This window comes from Xyrauchen texanus, chromosome 22 (assembly GCF_025860055.1).
Source record: "Xyrauchen texanus isolate HMW12.3.18 chromosome 22, RBS_HiC_50CHRs, whole genome shotgun sequence".
NCBI lineage: Eukaryota > Metazoa > Chordata > Actinopteri > Cypriniformes > Catostomidae > Xyrauchen > Xyrauchen texanus.
The window spans coordinates 26,800,387-26,824,185 of NC_068297.1; the positions used below are offsets into that span (position 1 = coordinate 26,800,387).

At 37.3% G+C, this 23,799-nt stretch overlaps 2 protein-coding genes across 12 annotated transcripts in view; both read right to left on the reverse strand.

Annotated features, from left to right (window-relative positions):
• The window catches only part of LOC127662383 (DNA (cytosine-5)-methyltransferase 3A-like), a 100,799-nt gene extending 89,231 nt beyond the window's left edge, over positions 1-11,568 (reverse strand). For all 6 annotated transcript variants that reach the window (XM_052153522.1, XM_052153521.1, XM_052153520.1 and 3 more), the window contains exons 1-3: positions 11,445-11,568; positions 9,627-9,804; positions 3,818-3,922 (exon numbers count right to left, since the gene is read on the reverse strand). In XM_052153522.1, the coding sequence (XP_052009482.1) occupies positions 3,818-3,922; positions 9,627-9,704 (183 nt within the window). In that variant the 5' untranslated portion in view covers positions 9,705-9,804; positions 11,445-11,568. The remainder of the gene's footprint in view (positions 1-3,817; positions 3,923-9,626; positions 9,805-11,444) is intronic.
• Positions 11,569-13,420: 1,852 nt separating this feature from the next.
• The window catches only part of dtnbb (dystrobrevin, beta b), a 66,791-nt gene continuing 56,412 nt past the window's right edge, over positions 13,421-23,799 (reverse strand). For 5 of the 6 annotated variants that reach the window (XM_052153723.1, XM_052153721.1, XM_052153724.1 and 2 more), the window contains 5 exons: positions 23,110-23,130; positions 18,904-19,063; positions 17,639-17,728; positions 17,502-17,555; positions 13,421-17,124 (listed from right to left, as the gene is read on the reverse strand). In XM_052153723.1, the coding sequence (XP_052009683.1) occupies positions 17,075-17,124; positions 17,502-17,555; positions 17,639-17,728; positions 18,904-19,063; positions 23,110-23,130 (375 nt within the window). In that variant the 3' untranslated portion in view covers positions 13,421-17,074. Of the gene's footprint in view, positions 17,125-17,235; positions 17,270-17,501; positions 17,556-17,638; positions 17,729-18,903; positions 19,064-23,109; positions 23,131-23,799 lie in introns of all 6 variants that reach the window. The other variant, XM_052153722.1, reaches the window with a different exon arrangement.

Below are 23,799 nucleotides of genomic sequence, written 5' to 3' on the forward strand. Positions count from 1 at the left end.
CTTAAAAAATTAGCCCTTCTTCGACTTCCTAGGTTGCCTATTAAAGCCTGTAGAATGATTTTCATGCGAAAGGAGCGGGTCGTTTCAAAGGATGTGACGTTTATGCACGCTCCCGAGAGCCTTGCCTTAGTGCTTCTGCTATTCAACAGCATCAACAGACTGCAACACTAGGTAACGTAATCTTAGAGATGGACTCCAGCAAACATCCAACTCCCAGCACAACACCGACTCCTACACAAACTCAGAGTAAGCCAAAAATAAAACATTTAACTACTGAATCCCGTCTGGCTAAGTGGGAACGTGATCGTGGTTGAGCGAAAACTAAAGTGAACATCGGCAGGGCATTTGATTCCTGTTGGGACCTTCGTTCAGTTTTGGGGACCAAAACCGACCCCGAATTGGCGTTCTTCTTATTGAACAGGTAAGCTTATATAACTGCAAAGCATGTGAAATAAGGAAATAAGTGCCATAAGGATTGATCTGTGTAGTTTTAGATAACTTGATCTTGCCTACTAATGCTGACGAATTGCAAGCTAATTTGCTTTGTAACTTTCAAATAATTTAAAGATCTTCTCTTTATACTAAAAGTCAGGTTAATGTCAATGTTAATCTGTATTTATTCAGCAAGGGAAACTACAATAATTAGTTACAAAACTACAAATATTTTAGCCCTGTTCCAGCACTTCAGAGTCAACTATAATATACAGTCTCAAAGTTTGTAGTAAAACAATCATAACTGTGTAATTTTAATTATGAAAAAGCACAAAAATAAAAAAACTTTTTCCAGTCCAATTGAATACTAAAATGTCCGGAAAACTTTGCAACAAAGGTGCAGGCAGCAATCCAAGTTTTTAAAACAATGTGGTATGCTTTGGTATTAGCACCTCCCTTATGTGACCTAGAATAAAATTCCCCCAGATGTATCCTGATATATGCCGCACAGAATATTCGAAATACAGATGGGGGATTTGGAGGGGGGCTTGTTGCTTTTGGAAGCCCAACTGCTGTGTGTAAAAATAGCATATAAAGAAGAACTCATGCTATTCCCAGGTCAGGATGAAAAATAAGCTACATTCACGAAGCAGCGGGATGATTGTTGGCTCTGTTTTAGTGTTAACTACAATTATGTTCACACACAGTTCAATTATAAGCAAGAGTGACAAATGCATTCTATAATCAAAGATAATACCTTAAGGCCATGTCCACACTAATACATTTTTATTTAAAAAACATTTATTTCACTGCGATTATGCCTCTCATCCACACTAGAATGGTGTTTTCCTTCACCAAAGGGGGACTTTCGAAAATACTCTCCATATCCGTATACTTTTGATGACGTTAGGAAAACTGAAAACGGAGGTTTCAAACTTTAGTGGATTAGTGAAAGCCTGGCCTAAATTTATACAACTAAAGGCCCCAGCACACAAATATTTTCTTCTTCGTTCTTCATTCAAACTAAAAAAAAATACGTTTGAAACAGCTGAGCAATGGCATACTTTTTTGCGAACATTCAGACACCCATCGCGCTGTTGGGAGGGGCGTCTAGAGGTACATTTAAGGACACTCAAGTCTACGTATAAAGCATCAATTAATATGACATTGAAATTAATAGAATTCACATGAGATCAGTAAAAGAAGCTGTTTTAATTACTCTACTATGATTTAAACTATTACTGTATGAATGCAGTAGATTATTTGTCATTTGTAATGTTTAATTTTTGCATTTATGGCACTTGTGCACTTACACGCTGTTGTGGCCATAATATATGCAGATTACTCCCTGTTATTGTAATTTATGATGACACTGATACTACAGCAAAGATTGGTGTATAAAAGAGTCTTAATGGGTAGAATACAGGCAAAAGAATGATGATAATCTTACTTTGGGCAGATCTGTGAACATGGAGCTCCATGTCACACTGACCAATGGCGGTAAGAAGGTGTTTAGCAGCCGGTAAGGAGTCCTAAAGAGCTGTCACGAACCACCGAAACGAACTCAATACAACTTCTTTTTGGACAGATTTTGTTCTTAATGATAGCAAATTAAATTTTGTAGTAAATGTGCAGGTGCCTATAGAGCCACATTATGAGAGTGAGTTTGGTTATCAAATGCTGCGCTCTACACTTAAACAATAAATAAACATCCGAAACCACTGTCATTTTGTTAGGTTTGACGGATGAACTCGCATCCCGTTTTGACTTATATTTTAAATAATGTGTTGTGTGAACTGAGACAAGACTTTCCAGCATCACATTCTTTGGTATTTCCTTCCGTTACTGTCACTATGGTTATTCATGGCTATTGCAAAAATAAAAAGGGGCTTAACTTCGGTTATTTATTCATACAGACAATATTCAAGTCACTCTTGTAAGCTGTTGTATGCTGTTCTACCATTCGAAAGCCATCTTGTTACAAAATACTGTTGTTAATCCCAATCACTGACAGTGTGAATGTAGCTATAGAGGGGACACTTCCGGATATCACTCCTGATACTGTACGTCACCAAGATCCTCGTCTCTCCCAGACGGCCTCACAATTGGAAAACATTTCAGCGAGTCAGTCGAACATAGAGCGCTAACAAAAACCTCCACATCAGCAGTCAGCACCTCCATGAGATATGAGTCAAGCATTATTCTATCTGTCTTCACATGGGTAACATTTCACAGAGCAAGCCATCACTCCCCTCGCAGGACAGCAATTACCTGTTGAAGGAATGGGATAGGGGGATAATAAAATCACAATGTCCCCAGGGGAAGGAGGAGAGATGTGGGGCAACCGAGCATCCACATGCCCTGACATGCCCTCTCTGGATTAATTATGCAAAGAACAGGGGTTATTTTCAAATGCAGGAAAATGGGCTCCAGAGAAGGACGGATATCTACCAGGGACTGGGCATGAAACATAACAAACTAAAAGACTCCCGGACTTGTTTGTCACAAAAGTGCAACATAAAAGTGGCATGTGTTTGGAATAAAGCCGCAGAGAAAAAAAAGTGACAAAAACATAACAAAGAGAACAAGCAACGAATCTTCAAAGTAGACAAGTTCAATATGCACACAAGTGGAAGTAAGTCACTATACAATAGAGTCCAACACAGACATTTATAAGCTATCACAAACAAAACAAAAAGACATTACATTTCTATTATATAACAATTTCAAACTCGATTTTTATATTTTCTCAAGAAAATGTGTGTGATGTTTGCAAATGCAAATAACGGAATGTTAGGGTGTTGTGTGTAGTTGCCAGGGTGTTGCTAAGTGGTAACTATGATGTAGCTATGCAGTTGCTGGGGTGTTCTTATTAGTTTGAGCATGTTGCTATGCAGATGTTAGGGTGTTCTAGTTGGCTTAATCAAGTTGCTCTGCTGTTTCTAGGGTGTTCTTAGTGGTTGTTGGGTGGTTGCTTACTGGCCCACATTAAAAGAGCCCACCCCCAAATCTCTATTGCGGAGTTTGGAATTGCATACTACTTATACTACTCTTACTACTTCTGTCATATCTATCAATGGTAGTATGCAATTCTGAACTCGGCATATAGATATGGCTTGACCGAGTTAAGCTACAAAGTTTAATATTAAGGAAATAGTTTGATGTTTATATATCCATTATGTTCAATCATTATCGTCTAATTCTGATACACTTCAAACAATTCATCCAGAGCTCATGTATCATTACCACCAACCACATGTTTGCCTGTTTAACAGTTACCAACCACTGCCAAGACTAGCGCCTTGTGGATAAACAAAAATAAACCAAATCCCAGGGGAAGTTGGGTTTAGATGAATGCTGAGAGCTCAGTTTCTAGGATACTCACAGGGAGGTGCTTGCGTTTGCGACCAGGCCGTCCAACCTTACGGACAGGAGTGCAGAGCGAAGGCATTTCATCAATTATCACTGTGTCCGTTCTAGAGCTCTCATTCTAGACAAATAAAAACACACTTCATTAACCATTACTGCACAACTACACAGCCCAAAAAGCTAAATCTCTGGTCAGGGTTCCCACACTTTCTGACCAATGAATTTCCAGTTGTTTTTTCTAGATCAGGACTCTTAGAAATCATTACAATTCAGGCTGATTTGCTTAATTACAAATTCTATCTAACTAGTGCATCGTTTCGACTGATTAGTTGAAAAGGATCAAATCAAAAGAATGATTGCTCGCAAATCGGACATCATTGTGGGGTTGTTCACACCAAACTCGTTTTGAGCTGAAAAAATCTAGAAGCAGTGCAACGAATAGAACAGAATTTTATAAGTTATTTTGCATGAAGTCTAATGAGCATGACGCTCCTGCACGCGAGACACTGAACAAACCAGCAAGATGCGGCGCAACAGTCAATATATTTAAAAGTTCTTTACAAACAGCGCAGATGGACAGAAAAACGCATTCATTGTGAACGGCCCCAAAGGCTTGCGAGTTAGTTTTATTCTACACAAGAGCATCAAGCATATGAAATATTTAAAAGCTGAGCATAATTAGAAAAATGTGAATTCACTGCAGAAATTCCCATGACTTTTACACGATTTGTTTGTTTTTATTAATTTACATGCCTGGAAAACATACATTTCCAGGTTTTACATGACCAGGGTAAATCCGGTCTGGTATTTTTGAGTAATATGGTTTCATCCAGGTTATTAATGCACATAATGTGGATTAATAAATCATTTTCAGAATAGTGACAGATGTGGCCAGGCCATTTAATCTGTGAATATTTGACCTTTTTGTTTTTGTTTTTTAGATCATTTCCCGGTACTCCAGCCTGTTTGGATAATCAAATTGTATTTGTATTTTATAGCATATATCAGCATTATATAGGCCATCAGTCACTTTGCTCTACAAATATCGACCTTTGAAAACCCCAAAATGGTCAACTATTATTCCAGATCAGTCATTTGATTGATCAAGATGCATGTTTGTGGCATAATGTTGATTACCACTATAATTAATTTCAACTCGTCCCTCCTTTATGTATTAAAAGCACAAATTGAGGTTACAGTGAGGCACTTACAATGGAAGTGAATGTGGCCAATTTTTGCAAGGTTTAAAGGCAGAAATGTGAAGCTTATGTATTATTTGAGCTGTAAATTTGTTTAAATTGTCAATTTAGTGTTTTAGGGTTTGTTGACATTACATCATCATGGCAGCAAAGTTGTAAAATTGTCTATAACTTTACATAGAAAAGGTTACTAAGTGATTTTTTCACAATAAATTATGTTTACATGCATATTGTTTGTCTTGTGAATATACTTTTTAAACAGTGAGTATTTGAACGTTCAAACGTCGTTCAAACATCGTTTTAACGTCGGTAATGTGTTTAATTTCTGCATCTGTATATCACCAAATGGAACTGCAAAAATAATGACTGTTTTCAAACAGGTATTTCCAAACACTCCCCTGTCTTTCACTGGTCTGAAAAACAGCCAGTGTTTCCGCTTTTTAGGGAAATCAGCCTTTGAATGGCTTAACTACTGTATAGTTACCTCTGCATTTTAAAATATGAGAAAATATTTAAGTATTCATTTAAAATAATACTGTGATTCCATTTATTTTTTCCGTAACTTTTACAAACCAAGTCCACGCCGACATTTTAAAGAGCTCAAAAAGATTTTAAAATGTCTCTTCATGTCTCTCGACAAGGTTATTTAGATAATGAGAAAAGCCGGCATTTGAATGGCATCGTCTATTTAGTCAGGATTAAGTGAGAGGTGCTACAGCCATAGAGAGATCCGAACACTTTGCGCTCCCTCTTGACACAGTTACAAAGACATTCAATGGCTCTTTCTCTCACCTCCTTCACTTTCTCTTTGTTTAACACAACCGTGTCTTCCCTCCCTCTTATCACAATAGCCACTCTTCGGCCAACCAAGCACCCTAGGGTGGACGGGGGAGAAAAGATGATCCTAATGTAGCTGCTGCAGCTTCAGGGCTGAATAAGACCACCGGCTCTGAATCAGAATGCTAATGAGAATACTGCCCCTGTCTGCCATGACTACTGAGAAGTCCAGCATGGCCGAAAGATGGTGGAACATGGCTGGAATTTATTATTATTACGTGCAATAAAGCCTCTATGAAGCTTAAATGGATAGTTCACCCATAAATGAAAATTCTGTCGTCACTTACTCACCCTCTTGCTGTTCCAAATCCATATAAGGTTCTTTGTTTCATGGAACACAATATGAAAAATAATGCGGATTCTGAATTATATACAATGTTGATTCTTTTAATGCAATGAAAGTTAATGGGGTCTGAGGTTGTCTGTCAGTCCCTAACATTCTGTCTAACATCTTCTTTGAATAAGATGAATAAATGTTGACATAATTTTCATTTTTGCGCAAACTCTATATTTAATATTAAAATAAACTCTATATTTAATATTAAAATAAACACAGTAAAAATACAATTTTGAATGGGGATCATCTTACAAGACTCCAAGATAAACAGGGGAACATTTTATAATTTTAAATCTAAGTTTTAAATCCACATTTTTTATTAAATGGTAACACTTTTAAAAAAGGTTGTGCATGTTATCATTAGTCAAAGCAGTAGTTAACATTAACAACCCTTTACAGCATTTATTAATATTGGTTACTGCTAACTGATATACTAATACATTTATAACATTAAAATTTATTAAAATGAAAATTCTCTCATCGTTTACTCAACCTCATGCCATCCCAGATGTGTATGGCTTTCTTTTTTCTGGCTAACACAAACAAAGATTTTTAAAAGATTGTCTCAGCTCTGTTGGTCCATTCAATGAAAATAAATGGTGACCAAAACTTTGAAGCTCCAAAAGTCAGCATAAAAGTCATCCATACAACTCCAGTGGTTTAATCCATGTCTTCTGAAGTGATGTGATGGGTGTGGGTTAGAAACAGATCAATATTTAAGTCCTTTTTTACTATAAATCTCCACTTTCAAACAGCCCTCCTAAGCGCTCTATTCTCTCCTAAGAGTTCTTCTTCTTTTGTTTTTGGCGATTCACATTCTTTGTGCATATCGTCAGCTGCTAGGCAAGGAGGAGAATCTATAGTAAACTAGACTAAATACTATGTTAATATAGATGTTTCTCACCCACACTCATCATATTGCTTCAGAAGACATGGATTATACCACTGGAGTTAAATGGATTACTTTTATGCTGCCTTTATGTGCTTTTTTTAGCTTCAAAGTTTTGGTCACCACTCACTTGTATTTTATGGACCTACAGAGCTGAAAAATTCTTCTAAAAATCTTTGTGTTCAGCAGAAGACTGAAAGTCACACAAATCTAGGACGGCATGAGAGTGAGTAAATAATGAGAAGCTTTTTTTGCAACATATATTAAACTTGGTTAATGTTAATTCCACTATGCAATAAGGTTATATTTATTACATTTAGTTAATTGCACAAGTTAACATGAACTAACACAATGGACACATTAACCTAGATTAATAAATGTTGCTTGTTCATTGTTAGTTTATTATACCTAATGCACTGGCACATTTTTAAGGGATACTGTAGCTCACCAAAACAATTTGTTTAATAGAACACAAAAGGAGATGTTAGGCCAAATGTTCGGGACAGACAGACAACCTCAGTCACCATTTACTGTATGGAAAAAGGGCTGTGTAAACATTCTTCAAAATGTCACCTCTTGGGGGGTGGGGTGGGGAGAGGGTCAGTTTTTGTTATGTTTCATGTGAAAAATCTGGGCAATCTGTAATTGACCTTCTTTATATAAAACCAATTAAAAACACCTCTTGTGGAAACAGTTTTAATTTTTGGGTGAGCTAACACTTTAACAAATAGAAACTTTTTAAAAAGTATTACCAATTAAACACCAAAACAAATCAACATTTTCTATCTGTAATTATGTATAAATTCATTTCAAATCTTTTGAAGTTTTGGTGAGTAGTAGACACTTGGCAAAAAGAGCATTGAGGTTTTCCTGCCAAGTTCTTTGGAAAGTGTTTCACCATAAGTGTAAAACCCCGCTAGCCACACACACAATGTTCTCATTACGATACAAATAAACAAACAAAAAACGAAAAAACATTTTTTAAACAAACAAAAACTAAGGGTGTGCTAGGAAATCAGTGTTGCCTTGCATGAACTCAGTAACACCATCCACATCTTTGCTCTACTTCTGTCGGTAGCCGGTTATTTAAGGCAAGTGCTGTTGCCAGGCAACAGGACTACGAGCGTAGCGCGGGTCCATGGGTGCAGGGGAGGGGAAGGATGATTTCCCCTGTAAATCAGGCATACGGCAGCCTCTCCTACACAAGCCAAAACCCGCGTCACTGAACACTCGTACGAAACAGAGCAGACACTATCACCACGGCCAGAGTGGATGATGACAATTCACTTGTGTTTACTAATTTGACTCACAGTAGCCTATTTTACACTGACACCTGTTAACCCTACTAGCCATTGTGGTGAAAATGAATCACAACTGATAGTTTTACAGTGAACGAAACATTGTACGGATTTGAGGAAAGAGTTAAAGACCTCATGAAATATATTTCCTATTGAAACGAAGAATGGGGGGATATATAGAGGGGATCGTCCACTTTATTGTAAATAGCCAGTAGGCTTTAGTTACAGATTTGCTACTTGCAAGTTGGTGGCAGTTGGTATTAGAGGGAGGGACATTCTCATTCTAGTGAGCATCTGATTGGACAAAAATCTGTGTAGAGCAGGATGAGTCATCAATATTTTTTGGTCTAGAGAAAAGAAGAACGTACATTTTAAATGTGTGTGTATTTGCTAAAGGTTACTTTTGTCAACTTTTAGCAAATAGCATATAGATGGCATCAAAGCAAATATCATTTTTTTTTATTTGATTTCAAGGAGTCCTTAAAGGTTGACGTGAGATGCTGGCTGCCATTATTTTCCTTCTTTTTTTACTTAAAAGTAAAAAAAACATCTGGATTTCTTTTTTCTTTAAATAATATGAGGATATTTCTGAATGTGAATGAAAATGAACATTTTGCAGTTGAATTTGTCAATATGTCAGAGATAGATTTAATATAAGGGCTTTTCTAGCATTTGACAATGTACTCATGCATCAGAGGGACACTTTAAGTGTGCTTTTGTTGCTTTGCGTCACTTGAGATCCCTGCATTCAGAATTAAACTCCGTCCAGCTGTGTTTGAACGCAAGTACTCATTCTCAACTTGTTCTGTCTTAAGTGTCAAGCCAGCCTGAGAGTGGTTTGTTCTCTGTACAGCTGCACGTTGCCTATACAGCTGGAGTTTTGCTTACTGCCCCCTGCTGAAAAAAGGTATGGTTCAGGCTTAAAATTGCTCTAATGGTAGCAATATTCCATATTATGGTACGGAGACATGATTAATGGTTAATTTGTTCAACAACATATTTTTATATAACTAATCGCACCGAATTAACGCGTTAAAATATTTAATTATTTAGGATTCAGAAGGTGTTGAAGGTATAGCATTATAAGGTCTTTTTCTTTTAATCATAACTACACAGTTGCAAGTATGAGGATAATTATTTCTAAACCCTTGACACTTCTGTGATGAAGAAAAACACAACGTTATTAGCCTTACTGTGGTCAGTTAGTGGGAATAGATCCACAGCAGGCCCATCATAAAATGCCCAGGGACTCATTAACCTCTTACCATTTGATTGCCATTCGTGTCACAGTTGAAATCAGAGCTCTTGAATGCGGTGGATGTGGTGACTGAGTTGGACGGCATTGTGACTGTTGAACACAATGCAGAAGTGGAAAAAAAGATCAAAACAAAAATAAAAGAACAAAAAAAGGAAAAAATGATGACCCTCCTTCTGTAGGATCCCCTGCGAAAAGGAAAACCGCAATCAGAAAAAAAGAACACAACTCACACTTCGAACAATATTTACAATAAAATAAGATCATGTTAGCAAATTGTACTATATTATATTATGTTATAGCACAGCACATTTACATGAGCACCCCAAATTACTTTTTTTGTCACGAGTCAAATTCCAATTAGCATCATTACAGAATAATACAAATAAGACCTCACATTTCACATAAAAATAGATATGTAAAAGTCACACCCTTGTATGTTCATGCGGCAAATCTAGGGACCAGCAGCTCTTATGGATGCTAACTTGTTTTGTCCAAAATGCACTCAAATAAATCTGATGAGTGCATTTCATTCTTATATTCCCAAATTGTCTCATTGTATGCTTGTAATTCTTGACATATACATCTAGGCATATACTGTAAAAGACTGGCCTTTATGTAAACCATTGGGAATAAGACAACAGCCTGATTTGCATATCAGTCCACGCACGTGACATCAATCTGCAAGAATAGCATGAAGCAACTTATTTTTGGCTTGACCCATACTCACAATGTTCAAATACTCTGTACAACTAACACCCTACTAGGGACTGAAATGTGAACTCTAAGCTTTATTGTATTTCCTATTTTTCCTCTGACAGCAATTTTAATGGAATCTGTACACTAGTCTTCACTCCCATGCATGTGTGATTAGTTCAATGTGCTTGTCTGAACAATGAGGACACTAAAGTCCCATGATATTAGATTTAGAGGTCAATAAATTAGGCAAATCCAGAATTAACCTTTTTTTTTAATTACCACACTAACAGTTATGGTGACTACAAAATGTATGATAACTTGATATTAGCCACCACTGTTATTAAAAAAAGAAATTAAAACTATAGAAATCATCTTATACAGTCTGAATGAGAGCCCATATAAATTAATCATGACTTTACAGTAAAAGAGCAACTGACACACTGTATGGCACATTGACGGAAACTATGGTCACCATAAATGAAATAAAAAAGGGTAATGGTACAACTCATTAATATTCAATAACCCGGTGAGAAATTAATGTATCACACAGGTAACCAATCAGGAAGTGTTGATTGATCACATGTGTCTGTCACGTTCTATAGAAGCATAAAAAGCTCTTTTAATCAGCCTCCTGCTCGGAATATCCGTTCTTTGTACATGACTATCATTTCCAATAGGCAAAGGAGGCTTAATGTTAGCACGTTCGCTGAGACTCAAACCCTAATGAGCTGTCTACCTAGACAGCATTTTTAGTGCATCGTGGGCGCATTTGGAACATTCAGAACGCATATTTGTTATCCAAAACGCGCCTACAGTATGGAGCCCAAAATGCTGTCTTGATAGGCAGTTCACTAGGTTTTGAGACACAGCAATTGTTTCAAATAGAATGTATTGACGCTACGCTGACGAGATGTTACAAACGAGCGGTGGTCAAGTTAAAACGCATTTCGCAGTGCATTAAATCGCTCATCTGCACCCGCAAGAAAAACCACTGGCCACATCGAGCCGCCCCCTCCATAGCTCAAGCCTCCTCGTGCATTAGCGACACGAAATGCGGCCAACCCCACGGCGGAGGTTTACTTCCATGACGGCTTTTTTTTTTAGACAAGTGGATCGCAATGTTAATTACCCTTTCGCCCCTTTTTGTTTTCGCTGACTCCCGGATCCTCCTTCTGCTTCGCTCTCCCCGTCCACCACCACCTCCCCAGCCGGCCAGCACTCCAGTTGCTCCGATCACACCGACTGCAGAGGCTCCGACAGCAGCTCCGCGCTGGTCCTAGAGCCAGTCGAACTCTGGGTGTACTAGCTTGTCAGAGAGGCATCATCATGTCCGATTAAAAATCCAAGTCACCCTTAAAACTTTTTGAAGGGCTAATGTTGCATAGATGTCGTTGTATAAAGCTTAAATTATGAAAGATATAAACCAAGAAAGAGTTAAAGGAATAGTTCACCCAAAAATGAAAGTTTGCTGATCATTTACTCGCCCTCAGGCCAAGATGTATCTGACTTTCTTTCTTCATCAGAACAGGATTTAAGATTTTTAGGAAAGTATCCCAGGTTTTTAGCTTCATCCAATGCTAGTGAATGGACACCAATTTCTGGATTACTTTGATGCTGACTAAGTGTGCTTTTTGGGTCGTCAAAAATTGGTGTCCATTCACTAGCATTGGATGAAGCTAAAAACCTGGGATACTTTCCTAAAAATCTTAAATCCTGTTCTGATGAAGAAAGAAGTCGGATACATATTGGGTAAATGATCAGCAATCTTTCATTTTTGGGTGAAGTATTCCATTAACAGGTGGACTGTCAACCCATGTTTATGGATGGCTGCCTCCATTAATTTGATAGTTCACCCAAAAATGAAAAACTCTCATCATTTACTCCCCCTCATGCCATCTCAAATATGTAGAGCTTTCTTTCTTCTGCAGAAAACAAACAAAGATTTTTAGAAGAATATTTCAGCTCTGTAGGTCCATACAAGGTAGTGAATGATGGCCAGAAGGTTGAAGCTTCAAAAGCATAAAGGCAGCATAAAAGTAATCCATATAACTCCAGTGGTTTAATCCATGTCTTCTGAAGCGATATAAGTGTGGGTGAGAAACAGATCAATATTTAAGTATTTTTTTTTACTATAAATCTACACTTTCACACACCACTCACTATTTGCATTCTTCGTGCATATCGCCACCTACTGGCCAGCGAGGAGATAGAAAAAAAAGGAAGGACAAAGCAAAGGAAAATATTAAATAAATGTTATTTGCACAACAGCCCAGTAAGTGGCGATATCCACAAAGAATGTGAATCTGCAAAAACAGAAGAAGAACTTTTGTGAACGAGCAAAGGAGGTCTGTGTGAACATGGAGATTTTTTGTAAAAAAAAACAATTAAATATTGATCTTCTTTTCACCCACACTTATCATATCACTTCTGAAGACATGGAATTAACCACTGCAGACATTTTGATTAGCTTTATGCCACCTTTATGTACTTTTTGGAATTTCAAAGTTTTGGTCACCGTTCACTAGCATTGCATGGACCAACAGTATTGAGATATTATTCTAAATAAATTGGTTCGCCTTTAAAAAAACAATTATTTAATCAACTTTACATTCAGATCTAATTCACAAGTTTTAACAGAAGCTTTTTTTAAATAAGCGTAACATTTTTGCCTTTAAAAGCACCCCAAAATATTGATTAAAATATTGATTGATAGCAGAAAAGAAACCTAAAGTCATTGTTTTCAATTACAGTTGCCATTGGAGAGTTTCCAGTTTCAGCACCTGTTAGTGATGCAGCAAAGTACTGTATGCTAATGAATTGTGACATGATGCAGCAACTGCAAATGGGAGTGTACAGTGATCCACTGCCTCATGTTGGATAGAGCGTTTTTCTTCAGTCAAGCATGAAGGGGTTTTTGGGAGAAAGTGAAATTTAAGAAAGGTATGATTTTCATGGTTGTCAGTGGCATTAAGGTAAATAGTTCATTCAGTCATTTACAAACTTAATCCTAATGGAGCTGATATATTACTTAAGAAACGTACTGCTTTCTGTGAACATACACGCACGCACACACACACATTCACATTCTCCTTAAGTTTTTTCCACATATTTTACCCTTTAATAATTTACAAATTAGACAAAAGAGGTGACAAACTTAAATATGGACGTAAACCTTTGCAATCAACGATTGTGTACAGCAGCAAAACCATGAAACAAACCTTAATCAATATAAATTAAACAGTGTTTGCAACTTCATCTGATAGTTTTGGTTTTTGAAACAATAAAATCACGATGCTTAAGAAATGAAAATCCAGTGGTGTGCATTTTAGTTATTTTCTAACTTTGAATATTCAGGTGGTCCTCCGTTGGAGGTCCATCTATAACGTATAAATTTGCAATGATGCTTGAAATTGATTTCAAGCAGGGTTCCTTCCGCTTTAACTATATTGTGTTTCAACCATTTAAGGCACCCCGTTATTAGTTACCCTCAGTGGACTGCTTCAGCAAATTCAGAATCAATAAATAGTGGTTAAACACAGACAAATGCACAGAACAAAGACCTAAAAGACACACTACAGGTCAGCAAACAGTTTGGCACAACTTTTAAAAGCAGAACAATATATTTTTTTCACAGGTAAATAATAACTGCATTCCGACTAAGTCACATACTAAAACTTTGATCTAAGGGCTGGCTTGCACATGTGCAGGATATTTTATTTATACAGCACTTTATACAGAACATCCAGGCACACCTATATCAGATTGCATTCATATTTGTAGCAAATGTTGAAACATAATCACACTTTCAGTCTGAGAGTAATTAAAGTGGTTTGTACATTGTCATTCAGTGACAATTATTTATGCTTGTACTGTCATTTCAAGACTCTCTATGGATGTTTTCTTTAATCTTTAAACAATGCATTTCCAAACTATCTTTTATACCCATTTGAAGCATAGAACAAGCATTTAAATGTAAAAAGAGACTTGAAAATGCAAACATATGATTGCGACCACTATTACAGAAGCGACACTTTGTTATCCAGGGTAAAACGTTGAATGAGATCTCACTGTTTGTATTTTCAGCATTCGAGAGACCTCCTTATACAGAATAACAAGCTTTTGTGTTTTTCAGAGACGTAATAAGCAGTGAATAATTCATTGCCTGTTATATCCATCGATGGTGCCCTTAAAAAATCGTAATAATTACACCAAAACTCGCAAACTTCAAAACAAGTCGCTCAATGGAATGATCTACTTTAACATTCATATGTTAGCAGTCATAGTCAAAATATTTTCTTTAATAATTGCGATTATTGTTATTTCTTATTTGAAACAAAACCGACAAAGAACAAAGCACAATTATAACACGACAACAATAATTCAATACAATTATTGAACCTGAATTCTTTCTGATTCAAGTACAGCAAGTATAACCGTCTTCTTCACGACAATAAAGCTTTAGACTCTAATCTCATAGATCAACCCAACAGTAAGGCCGTCCTCTTCATAACATTGCATTTCTACATCTGATGCACAATCCCAGTTCTGTTTACCTCAGCCTGTCCAGTACATCCATAAAGGTTTTTATGACCTGTGCTAATCTCTGACACATGACCCCAGTGGGATTTAAGTAAATTCCACCCATTTGTTCACAAGTGTTGCAACTGCATTCCCCTCTCTCAACAGTCCCTGAGCACTGGTTTCATTTATTTCACACAAGTATACACAATAACTGTTAACTCAATAAAGCTTCTGAAGTCACTTTTACAGAGAGAGACGTCATAGATGGCTGGCTAAGCTGGTTTATGGATATATGGTATACACCTTATGGGGTTACTGTATATCCAAATTCCAAAAATCCCTTCATGCACTCCAAAAAGAGTAGTGAAGATCATGAACTTTGAAGATACATATGAGATAATTGAACTAAGAGGCAATACTAAAGCTCTAAAACAACATTCACAATGACAGGCTAAACGTAACACAATAGCAGAAATCTCAGACAAACAGCGTGCTCTACAAGACATCCCTGATATATGGTGGTTTCCGATGCATGTAGTGCAGAAGAAGCAGCAGTTTGTAGGATGATGTTAGATGATGAGAGGACATGGTAAGCATCATCCACATCGGTCAGAATAAAGTTCACATGCAGAGCAAATACAAGCCCTCTCCACCTAAAGCTGGTGCACACTGTGCGATTTTATCAACAATTTTGCAGTCTGATACAAATTTCAGGAATCGCTAAAAATCTGTAGAGTAAAAATCTGTATACTCTGGCCCTGTCTCAAATGCCGCACATGATGAGACTGGCTGCCTTGGACTGATCTGGACTCCATGGTGGACTACTATGCAAGAGTCCATGTTGAATTACGTCACCAAAGAGTGTACTCAGGAGACCGCAATGGCTAAAGGCCAGGGTATATTTCGTTTTCCCGTGTGCCACCACATCTCACTCATGATCAAGCATTCTAGCCTTTTAAATGTCCTTTTAAAAAAACCTTATCCCATCCCAGGTGTGTTTGAATATCCTCTGCAGAACAAAATATTTTAGAAGAATATCTCAGCTCTGTAGTCCATACATTGTAAGTGAATGATGGTCAGAACTTTAAAGCTCCAAAAATCACATAAAGGCAGCATAACATAATTTATATGATTCCAGTGTTTAAATGTCTTCTGAAGCGATATAATTGGTGTGGGTGAGAAACAAATCAATACTTAAGTCTTTTACTATAAACCTCTTTCACTTCCACATTCTTATTCGATTTTTTTTTTTTTTGGCATATCACATTATTTGTGCATATCGCCGCCTACTGGTTGGGGCTGGTTGAAAGTGGAGATTTATATTATAAAAGGACCTAATATAATACACACCTATCATATCTCTTCTGAAGACATGGTTTTAACCAGTGGGTTTGTATGGATTACTTTTATACTGCCTTGATGTACTTTTTGGAGCTTCAAAGTTCTGGCCACCATTCACTTACATTGAATGGACTAAGAGAGCCAAGATATTATTCTTAAAATCTTTGTTTGTGTCCTGCAGAAAAAAGAAAGTCATTCACATCTGGGATGGCATGAGGGTGAGTAAATGATGATGCACACATTTGATCACTTAGTCAACACATTCAATTGTGAGTCCCAAAATGTATATTGTACAGTCTACTGTAAACTACAGTTGATGTCGCACCTGCAGAGTCTGCCTTGCATTTTATACAAGATCTTACCAGGGTCATTTTGGACAATGTATGTGACAAGTGAAAATCCTAATGTACAGACAAAGAAAAAACTAAATCGAAAACTGTGCACCTGGCTTAACCGAAGAGCCATTCCATGCATTAAAACTCAAACACAAATAATCATCATTAGTCTTACAAAAAACTTCCTGTGCACAGCAGTGAAAAATAGCTACAGCATAGGTCAAGTTGATGATCCCAGTGACGATATAAAAGATGCACAGTGCGATCGTTTTTGAGAACAGAAATTCACTAATTCATAAAGATTTTTTTAAAGAAAGCACAAACAAGCCATTCTCTTTAGGTCATGTATAACATAATAACAATGAATTTATACAGATAGACACACATATATATATATACATATACATATACTTTCTAATTAATACAACTTGCTCTTTGCAAGGTGTGATGAAGAGTTTGTTTCACATAGTGAAACCCATTTGGGGAAGAGCATGCATTGGTCTATGTGCTAATGCCAGAATGGTTTCGATGTCACTGGTTCTCTCCAGTCTCATCCAGTTGTCTAGAATGAAGGGGTGGAGTGCCTTTTCCCAGGATGCTTCAATGATGACACTGGACAAAACACAAACTCAAGGTTATTGGAGAGTAACACATCACAGTGCAATTTACATGTTTAACTTTGGCATATAGGGCATGTCTAGTCACGTTCTCATTTATACTTACATGAAATATTCTATAGTCTTTTACTCTGACTCAGCTAGAAAGAAGAAAAGAGGCCTTAATCAAACCAAGAAACTATTGACAACTAATGACTACATTCTGTTGGTTGGAATTTGTGGAAGTTCAATCCCTTTAAATAATGGCTTGGAAGCATATGAAAGGGAAATGGACTTTGGACTTGTACTGTTTCAATTGTTTAAAAGAACATGTCATCAATCTTTGTTTAGGACAACTGAGGTAAAATGGCAAATGAGGCCACAATGACTCACCCTTGTCTCTTCCATTTCGCATGTGCTCCTCCTCTCCCTCCAGCCCGTCATCCACTGTGAGATTTACAAATTATTACCATTAACACCATGGATGAAGTAATACAGAGATCAGAGGCAAGCATACAGTACAAGTGTACCTGAGTTAAGTTCTTTCACTAGTGACGACATCGTGTTTGTGATCGAGTCTGCAGCCACCAAAAGATCGTTACGGAGATTTCTTGGTACATCTGGATGAAAAAAGAATTTTCAGATCACAATATTCCATTAAAAAAAAAAATACAAACAAATCTGTCATCATTTAATTACCCTCAAGATGTTCCAAACCTATATAACAATTTTTTCCCCATTGGAACCAAAAAGTATAAGTCTGGGGTGCTTTTTTCCATACAATGAAAGTGAATGAGGACGGCACAATCGGTGCTTCAGAAGACTGGTAATATTGCACAGGAGTCATATGGACAACTTTAATGCAACTATATTGTGCTTATTTGTTCTTTTTTTAGATTGAAATACCTAGTTAACATCTACCTTCATTGCACAGAAGAGATCAGCTTGGATATTCTAGTAAACATCTCATTTTGAGTTCCACTAAATACAAAAAAAAAAAAACACACAGGTTCAGAACAGAATATTTAGTTTAATATAAACTGTTCCTTTACCCATATATGAAAATTCTCTCATCATTTACTCACTCTTATACCATCCCAGATGTGTATAACTTTATTTCTTCTGTTGAACAAAACCGAAGATTTTTAGAATAATATTTCAGCTCTGTAAGTCCTCACAATGCAAGTGAATGGGTACCAAAAGATTTGAAGCTCCAAAAAGCAAATAACGGCAGCATAAAAGTTATCTATAAGACTCCAGTGGTTAAATACATGTCTTCAGAAGCAATATGATGAATGTGGGTGAGAAACAGATCAATATTTATGCCCTTTACTATAAATTCGCCTCCCTGCCCAGTAGGTGGCAATATGCACGAAGAAGCGAATCGCCAAAATCAAAATAACAAGTTGAAAGTGAAAGTGGAGATTGACAGAAATAAAAAAGACTTAAATATTAATATGTTTCTCACCAACACCCATCATATTGCTTCGGAAGGTTCTGATTTAACCACTGGACTTTTATGCTGCCTTTATGTGCTGTTTTGGAGCTTCAAAATGTTGGTACACATTCACTTGCATTGTGAGGAATTACAGAGCTGAAATAGTCTTCCAAAAATATTTGTTTGTGTTCTGCAGAAGACAGAAAATCATACATATCTGGGATGGCATGAGGGTGAAAAATAATGAGAGAATAAAAATGTTTGGGTGAACTGTCCCTTTAAATTTTTTATGTTAACTTTTAGATATCAGAATGCAGATTTGATTATATGTGGTTTGACTAGGCTCAGTCTCCTCACCCTGAGAGAAGGCATCCAATACGTCATCTCCGACCCCTGCCAGGCAGTCCTGCGGTGTGTGTGTCGGGGTTGAACCAGCCGATGTGGAGCGGATTGGCATAGGCATGGTGCAACTGGCACTGTGGCTGGGAGAGGAGTGGGGTGAACCCCCTGTCTGAACCTGCAGGAGGGGTGTGAGGGAAGTATGTTAAGATACTAACAGGGTAGAGAAAGCAGAAATTACACTAGTTGTGTAGTATCCTGAACTTCCTTTGATCACTTTTCCCCTAATGAACACAAATTAGCACAAATAGTGCAGACAAATCTACAGATAACCGATCTAGAATTCGGGGGGGAGGGGGGGGGCGGGGTTAATTATTGGTTGAGCTCAATTTAATTTTTTTTAATAAAAGTATGCAAACAAAACAAAACAAAAACTAACTTCAAAATATAACTTCAGCCCTAGCAAAAAAATTTTAGTTGAGCTAAATGTTGCATTGTCCCTCCCACATTGTAATGTAATCGGTACCGCCGCTCCCTATAAGCAGATTGCGCAGCCTGCGTAGGGCGCCAACTCCCTAGTGAGGCACCATCTTAACCTAGGAGGGCACCAGAAAGTCCACCGGCTGCCCTTAATCTCACATACGTTATTCAAGGACCCGAAAGCAGTTGCGAAACACAGATGATTGCTTCACGCTCATATCACGCAATGGAATGAATCATGATGGAATGAATGAACTACAATCCAATGAAGTATTGCAAATTAAGTTAAAATGGATTAATTTTATTTACTCTCCCCTTTCTCTCCACAATTTGAAATACCCAATTCCCACGTCCTCATGTTGGCGTAGTGACTCGCCTTAATCAGGGTGGCAAAGGACGAATCTCAGTTGCCTCCGCGTCTGAGACCGTCAATGCGCACATTTTATCACGTGGCTTGTTGAGCTTGTTGCCACGGAGACTTAGCATGTGTGGAGGCTTCGCGCTATTCTCTGCAGCATCCATGCACAACTCACCACACGCCCCACCGAGAGCGAGAACCACATTATAGCGACCACGAGGAGGTTACCCCATGTGACTCTACCCTCCCTAGCAACTGGGCCAATTTGGTGGCTTAGGAGACCTGGCTGGAGTCACTGAGCACGCACTGGATTCGAACTCACGACTCCAGGTGTGGTAGTCAGCGTCAATAGTTGCTGAGCTACCCAGGCCCAAAATGATTAGTTTATTGATAAAGTATTGTAACATTTTATAGCAAAAAATATAAACCTAAATATTTTGAGAGTGTATGAGACCGCTTGATTACATCATTCACCAGGAATTTCACTATTACATTTTTTAAAAAATTTTTTTTATGAAGTTGAAATAACAAAGACTGATGGCTTCAACAGAAGCATATACAGTACTTTCAATTAAAGGGATAGTACACCCAAAAATGAAAATTCTCTCATCTTTTACACAGCCTCATGATATCCCAGATGACTTTCTTTCTTTTGTAGAACACAAACAAATATTTTGAGAAGAATCTCAGCTCTGTAGGTCCATAGAAGGTAGTGAATGGTGGCCAGCATTTTAAAGCTCCATAAAGCACATAAAGGCAGCATAAAAATATCCATATGATTCCAATGTCTCCTGAAGCGATATGATAGGAATGGGTGAGACACAGATCAATATTTAAGTCTTTTACTATAAATCTCCTCTTTTACATTCACATAAATGTTTTTGCGAATCGCACTATTACGTACATATTGCCACCTACTGGTTGGGGCTGGTAAAAGGTGGAGATTTATAATATATATATGTATATATATATATATACATATATATATATATATATATATATATATATATATATATATACATATATATATATATATATATATATATATATATATATATATATATATACACATATATATACATACACATATATATATACACATATATACATACACATATATATACATACACATATATATATATATATATATATATTACTAAAAGACTCACCCACACCTATCATCGCTTCTGAAGACATGGATTTAACCAGTGGAGTCGTATGGATTACTATTATGCTGACTTTGTGCTTTTTGAAGCTTCAAAGTTCTAGTAACCATTCTCTTACATTGAATGGACTAAGAGAGCTGAAAATCTTCGTTTGTGTTCAGCAGATGAAAGAACATCATACACATATGGGATAGCATAATGGTGAGTAAATTATGAGAAATTCTACATTTTTGGGTAAACTATTCCTTTAACAACCTTAGAGCTAATGGTAGGTCTGTCTTTAAAGACTTATTAGTTCTTGTTAATAATTGATTCCACTGTGGAAAAACATTTTTTACATTTTAAACAGGATTTTTACCTCTGGATCCCAAGTGTTGGGCTCTATTCACCAAGGGGTTTTTGTCCTGAAATAGGGTATAGACCACTGATCTATATCTTAGGGTAGTCTCTATGTTATGCATTCTCCATGCATCTTATTTTCCTGAGAACTCACAGAGAAGCATGCGAGTGCCATTAGAAGAGCAAAATGATGGTCGAAAAGGGGTGCACTGTCCCACAGATTGGTGCAGGGCCCAGTGCCGGTGGCCACTTGCCAGGCAGCAGATGGCTGACCAGACTGCAGTCACATTATACGTGAGGCGCTTAGCCCTGATGCAAGGAGAGCAGGTCTCTGATATTTGGCAGGGAAAGTGCGGCTCGCGGTCCCTCCCTGGGTCACAGGAACAAAGCAGCGGGACTCACCCACTGAGACGGTCTGTGATCAGCCCACCAGACACTGACAATTAATTCTCATTATGAAAATTGTATTCATAAACACTTTCAAAGTTTTTTCTTAGTTATAGAATATGCATAGCTAATGACTAATGATGGTACCTGTTACCTGGTAGGAATAATTCACTGGAAATGTTTTGTTATAATTTACTCACAATGTTCCAAAACTATGAGTTTCTCTTTGCGGAACATAAAAGTTGTTTAGAAAGAGGTTCATATAATGAAAATGAATGGGGATGGACACTGTCAACCTCAATATAAAAAAAGCACCATAAAAAAAAAGTCCATAAAACGAATGTACTATATTCCAAGTCTTCTGAAGCCATACAATACCTTTGTGTGAGGAACAGACAGAAATTAAGTCGTTATTCACAGAAAATGTTCCTTCCTGTAGCACTGGAATCTCATCCGTGCTTGCGCATATTCAAACTTGCCATCTCAACCCGCGTTACACCAAGTTTGATGTCAGTGACAACAAACACTATTCGCTTTCACGTGCCTCATGACCGATCGCAACCCGATACATATGAATGTTTTGAAATGACGCATGTGCAAATGATATTTGAGATCAACAGCAGAAAGATTATCAGTGAATAACATCTTTTATTTATTTTTTTTAACCCCCCCGATTATCACCTCAATCCGGGTGGTGGAGGACAAGTCTAAGTTTCCTCCACTTCTGAGACATCAATCCACGCATCTTATCACGTGGTTCGTTGTGCATGACACCGCGGAGACTCGCAGCATGTGGAGGCTCATGCTACTCTCCGCAATCCACGCACAATTTACCACGCGCCCCATTGAGAGCGAGAACCACTAATCACAATCACGAGGAGGTTACCCCATGTGACTCTACCCTCCCTAGCAACTGGGCCAATTTGGTTGCTTAGGAGATCTGGATGGAGTCACTCAGCACACCATAAATTCGAACTCGCGACTCCAGGGGTAGTAGTCAGCATCAATACTCGCTGAGCTACCCAGGCCCCTCAGGGAATAACATCTTAAAGTTTGGTCTGTTCCTGAATTAATATTATTCTTTGGCTTCAGATCTCTTGGAATATAGTGTAAAAATCTACTTTTATAGTATTTTTGTTCACATTTTCTGCACCATCCGTTTATGTTGCATGGAAAATAGCAGCCTGAACACTCTTTTCTCCTTTTATGTTTCAAGGAAGAAAGAAAATGTTACATATTTAACACGACATAAGGGTGAGTAAATGTTGACAGCACTTAAATATTTGAGAGAACTATTCTTTTAAATCATTTTATAACGTCGCTAAGAAAAATCCATGTTTCTTTCACACTTTCAGGTATGTGAAATCTGTTTACCTTTTACCTGTTAACTTTCTAAAGTGTTTTAATGTAAAATATGTTCAGTATGTTAGAAAAAAAGCAGCTGTGACCCAACATGTTTACAGAATTCATGAGCTTTATTAATGGAAAACTTACTGCCTGTTTCTGCTCTTCATCCTGTCAGCCAGATGATGAGAGATGACAGTGAGTGAAAGCAGACACGTGAGAGACATTGACCAGAGGAAGAAGAGAAAAAAGAGAGAGACACAAAGTGAGCATACAACAAAACAATGAATGATATTCATAAATGGCAAGAAAAATGAAAAGCCAGTGATCTTGAAGAACTGAATATAAATATCGGTCATGGTGAACACACAAGCAATCTTAAAGTCAACATTGCATTTCTGAATGAAACAGAAAACTCAATGTGGAAAAAGATTACAAAAACATTGTAACCATTGGGAAGTGATTGGTGTGTGAAAAGTCCAGACCTGAATATGAGTTTGCTGTTTATTGTGGAGGACTACTCCCCTCCTAAAACACCACCAGCACTCTTTTGAGACTTTTTTGAGGAGCCTTTTTGACATTCTACATTATTGGTTATGATTCTTTATCAAATCTTTTGCTTATTTGCTATTATTGCCATAATGTTTATTCCATTAATGTTAAACATACATTTTTGGCAAGATTTTAAAAAGGCTGCAATAACTACAACAGTAGCGTAAAACTGTATGTAGTTAAACTCTAAGTAGGTACAGAATATGTTATTTGTTATATTAACATTAACCAATCATTCAAATGAACCTAGGTGAAGCAGAAAATGAACGCAGTTTCATTTCAACAAAT